This window comes from Lepus europaeus, chromosome 13 (genome assembly GCF_033115175.1).
Source record: "Lepus europaeus isolate LE1 chromosome 13, mLepTim1.pri, whole genome shotgun sequence".
Lineage (NCBI taxonomy): Eukaryota > Metazoa > Chordata > Mammalia > Lagomorpha > Leporidae > Lepus > Lepus europaeus.
Window position 1 is genome coordinate 82,797,700 of NC_084839.1, and position 5,062 is coordinate 82,802,761.

The window sequence follows — 5,062 nt, forward strand, 5'->3', positions numbered from 1 at the left end:
TAAGGGATCAGATTGTTTTAAAGCAAGAAATTTTGACACCATGCATGATTTTTTCTTTTTCTTTTTATTATTTATTTTACTTGAAAGAGTTACACAGAGAGAGAAGGATAGGCTGAGAGAGACAGAGCCACTTGTTCTGAGGATGTTTATTCTGAGTCAGTACAGAGGTGAGTGTGGACAGAAGTCTCGTCTCTCAGAGACCATCTCCCTGGTGCCGCGGTCTGCCGTGAGGGGACAATGTGAGGGCATCAGAGGACAAGCAGGTAAAATCATTTATCACAGCTTTGAGATTTAACTAATTATTCCCTAGAAAATGGCCTTTCTCCTACAGAATCCCAACATAACCATGAATACATTACACTACCTTTTTGACCCATAACTCAAAAGTTTTGGAAATGTCCCTCAGTGACTTTGGGATGTGACATTTCCCAGTAGAAACATGCGCACTGCAGGTAAACTTGTGCAGCCCTGGTCTGAGCTGGGGCAGCTGGAGACACAGCCCCTGGGCTGAGTTCTGAGCTGCCCTGGGCCCTTCAGCTGGGCACAGCCCTGCCCCGCCCCTGCTCATTTGCATGTCCCCAGAGCACCGCCCACCTCTCTGGGCATTTAGGAGCAGGCTGCTCCCGCCCAATGCAGGAGGCAGTGCCAGGCAGGACCCAGCATGGACACGAGGGCCCCCACTCAGCTGCTGGGGCTCCTGCTGCTCTGGCTCCCAGGTAAGGAAGGCCAGCAGCAGGAACGGCCTCGGGCAGTGTGGCCAGGGCATTGTGGTCTCTGCAGGAGCGTCCTCTTAGAACGTGAGGATGAGTGTGGTCTCTGTGTTTCTGTTTCCCTTCTTAGGTGCCACATTTGCCCAAGTGATGACCCAGACTCCTTCCTCCGTGTCTGCAGCTGTGGGAGGCACAGTCACCATCAATTGCCAGTCCAGTCAGAGTGTTTATAATAACAACAACTTAGCCTGGTTTCAGCAGAAACCAGGGCAGCCTCCCAAGCTCCTGATCTATGGTGCATCCACTCTGGCATCTGGGGTCCCATCGCGGTTCAAAGGCAGTGGATCTGGGACACAGTTCACTCTCACCATCAGCGGCGTGCAGTGTGACGATGCTGCCACTTACTACTGTGCAGGTGGTTATAGTGGTTATATTTACCACAGTGAAACAAGCTCTAACACAAACCCCCCAGGAAAGCAGAAGTGTGAGGCTGGGCTGCCCCAGCTGCTCCTCCTGGGCCCCCATCTTCTGAGAGTGATTCTCAGAGCAGCCAGGCTTGAAGGTCCTGCAGGGTCGGGTGGAAGGGGCCAGGGTGACTCCTCTGAGGCTCACTCCTTTCCTCCTCCTCATGGGCAACAGCACAGACATGACCATGTTCCTACTTTTTTAAAGGAAATCAATTATTCTGAGTATCGAACCTATAGCATCATTTGAGATTCATAGAGCAAAGGAGAGACACTATAGGTATTACAAGGAAATAATTTTAAATACAAGTAAATATAAAATTTTTAAAAGATACCAATTTCTTATGTACAGGTTTTTAATATGTACAGTTCTTAAAAAAGATTTATTTACTTATCAAAGCCCATGCTTTAACAGACACACACACACACACACAGTGAAGAGAGAGCGCTCTCTTCCATCTGCTGGTTCTCTCCTCAAATGGCTGCACTGGCTGAGGCTGTGCCTGCCAAAAGCTGGGAGATGGAGCCACGTTCAGGTCTCCTACATGAGTTCTAGGTATGAAACACCTGTTTCACCTCTCTGCTGTGGCCTGGGAAAGCAGTAGAAGATTGCCCAAGAACTTGGGCTCCTGCATCCAAGTGGGAGAACTGGAAGATGCTCCTGGCTTCCGGCTTCGGATTGGTACAGCTCTGGCCATTGTTGCCAGTTAGGGAGTGAACCAGCAGATGGAAGACCTCTATCTCTCTGTCTCTCTGTCTCTCTATCTGTCTCTCTCTCTCTCCTCTCTCTCTGACTCTCCTTCACTCTCTGTGTATCTATCAAATAAATAAATAAGTCTTTAAAAAAAGTAGCGGGGAGGAAGAAAGTATGTATTTACTTTCCTTTGTGGGCTTGAGAACAAGGAGCCCCTATCATAGCCTCCTAATGGAGCGCAGCTGAAGTGCTCACAACAGTAAAGTCACATAGAGATTCTGTGCAGCCTGCTGTGCTGGGCTTTGCCCGGAGAGAGCGGTGTGAGAAGAAGAAAAGAGCTCAGATTAGGAGCTGCAGGGCCTGGTTTAGTCTCAGCGCTGCTGAGCTGGGAGAAGACCCGGTGCTCTGGCCTCCTGTTCCCTGTGTCTAGGTGGGAGGACAGAGGGCTCCCCAGGTTCCTTTTGCTGTCAGGCTCTTTGTTATGGGGGTGGGAAGGGTGGGGGAGCAGTGTTCCTGGGAGCTGCAGAGCATCACAGTGGACACCAGAGGGCGGGACTCCGTGGTTCCGAAGAAAGCCCATCTTCAGTTTCCCACCAGGTGCCCACTGTCTTTTTTCCCATCCACCAACAGCGAATGTTCACAACAGGAAAGCTGGGTGTCGTTACCGATTGTGACGAAGGCATCGATGTGAGCTGTCAGCTGGATGTGCAGTGGAAAGTCACTGTGTGTACTGCTTACAATTTTTTGATTTGTAAATTTAAAGCTATTCCGAAATGGAAAATTTCTTTACACAACAACACAACAACACCACCAACAAACTAACTATCACAGCAAACTGAAAAAGAAAAAAAATTTCCTCCTGGCGTGATTTTAGTGTTCATATTTTCCTGCTGATTGTCTGCAAGAGGCTGACAGGCATCTGCAGATAAGAAATCAGCCCCGGAAAGAATCTTTTAAAATTGCTTATGTATTTATTTTTATTTGAGGGGGGATAGAGAGAGAAAGAGAGAGAGCGATCTTCTGTCCATTGGCTTACTCCCCCAAAGGCCGGGCTGCAGCCAGTAGCCCAGGACTCCACCCAGGCCTCCCACGTAGATGGCAGGGACCCAGGCCCTGAGTCCTCACTCTCAGGGGGCACATGAGCAGGAAGCTGGCATCAGGAGCAGCCTGGGATTAGACCAGGCAGTCAGTGTGGGATGTGAGCAACCCAAGGGCCAGGCTGATGCCAGGGCTCAGGGACCCATCTGGGCTATGTGGGGGGCAGCAGCCAAAGGACTTGGGCCACCATCTGCCGCTCCCCAGGGGCATGAGCAGGAAGACGCATCAGAAGCAGAGCTGAGACTCAATCCCAGGCACTCAGTGTGGGCTGTGGGTGTTCCAAGTGGCAGCTGAAGACACTGCCACAGCATCCACTCTGCTCCAATTTCTATTATTTATTTCCTTCCAGTGACTTTGATTGGCTTATTTTAATTTTTCTATGTCTTGAGATCCCTGTCACATTTTAAATTTGATATATTTCTGGTTTTTTTTTTGGATATGAGTACATATTGCATTAAACTTCCCTGGCACTTGGCTTTGGCCTGGCCCAGCCCTGGCCGTTGTGGGCCCTCTGGGGAGTGATCCCTCCCTCTCTGTGCCTCTGTAACTCTATATTTCAAATGAATAAATTAATAAATCCTTTCTGTAAAAAAATAAAAAAGGCCTGAGGCTGCAATCTCCCTGCAGCCACTTGCTCAGGGGATATTTCCCCCTCCCCCAGCTTGGAGAATCCCAGTTCAAGTTTATCCAGCTCGTCAGACCAGAAGTCAAAGGCAGAGCAGTCTGGATGGGCTGCCTCACAAGCTATGCCCGCTTCCAGGATTCACACATTTCTTACGGGGTGGGTGCGTGCACTCGTCAGGTTTACACAGCACGGATTTCGGTGTTGTCAATCACGTCGAGAATCCAGCAGGATACTAGCAATAGTTAGGGTCTTGGTCATGGATTACACAGGTGCACTGCGTCCCACACTTGATATTACATATGTGCGCAAAAAGTGAGGTCGTTCATCATTTTTCCCACCATGGCCCTGGGTTGTGAAGCTTCCTACCCTTAGGGTGTCACAGAGTTTGCTGAGAAGCTGTGCTCCCTGGGTGACTGACTGAATGAAAGCAAGAGTTGTATCAGATACATTAGTCCCAAATGTCCAGGAGGGGTAGAGGGCTGATGATCTGTGTTTAGATCTACTTCCTGCTGACATGGGGTGATGAGGTTCTCTCTGCTGGCATGGGGTGATGTCTCAAGCCGCTGTCTCCTGGGTGGAGAGCTGAGTATATCCCTGTAGTATAAAAGACAGAGTGAGAATAGCAACCAATGATCCTAAGAGTGGCATTAACCAGGTAATGAGAGGTTTCATAGAGGAGAGGAAATGGGGGAGGGGTCTCTGGACCCTTGTGAAAACTGTTTGATGGACATGGTTTAAAGCTGATCCCAAGCAACCTGGAGAAAGGCCACTCAACTTTTGCAGGTAGAGGGGTTTGTCTGTAGGGAAATTCTGAACAATCATACAACATCAAGTGGGGGAGAGGCCCATCAATACACACAGGTCAGGATTAGAGCCATTGATGTTAGAGTAGAGGCTATGATTATAAAGGAATGAGGCCCCAAGCGGACTAGATAGGGTCTAGAACAAAGGACAGAGTCATTACTAGAGGACCCAAGAGAGCTGCTGTCTAAACCATGACTGAGTTCTCCGATTGAGAGGCAAACAGAAACTGACAGAAGGGGCTTGATAATAATCTGGTGGGCTTTAGGCCTTGTCAGTTATGAGGCCCAGACCTATCTATCTCTTCATATAGGGTACATCCTAAGGGAGGTGTGAACCTCCTTGGAGAAGGCACCCTGTTGACTTCCATTGCCTAGCTGGCCTGGGAGGAGAGCTGGCCGGGTAAAGGCAGGTGGCATCCCTAACAGGAATCTTACAGTTCTGCCTGCAATGTTGCTGACCCTACTTGGCCGTCCCCTCAGCAATGGTGGTCACTTTGGAAACTGGGCTGAGTGAAGGGCTCTTCAGCTTGGAGCCAGCAAGATCTGTGGCTCTGACCTGGGCGTCCTTCGACTCCAGGGCAGTTCCATTTCCAGAGATCCAACTCTTGGCAGAGCTGCCAGGGCTCTTCATAGCTGACTTCTGCTGAACCCAGGCTTACCACATTGAA

The 5,062-nt window shown here is 49.5% G+C and overlaps 1 gene segment (V, D, J or C); it reads left to right on the forward strand.

Annotated features, from left to right (window-relative positions):
• The first annotated feature begins 661 nt into the window (after window positions 1-661).
• Window positions 662-3,827, forward strand: LOC133772400 (Ig kappa chain V region K16-167-like). The segment is given in 3 exon segments: window positions 662-716; window positions 841-1,194; window positions 3,769-3,827. Coding segments are annotated over 3 exon segments (468 nt in total).
• Window positions 3,828-5,062: the final 1,235 nt, after the last annotated feature.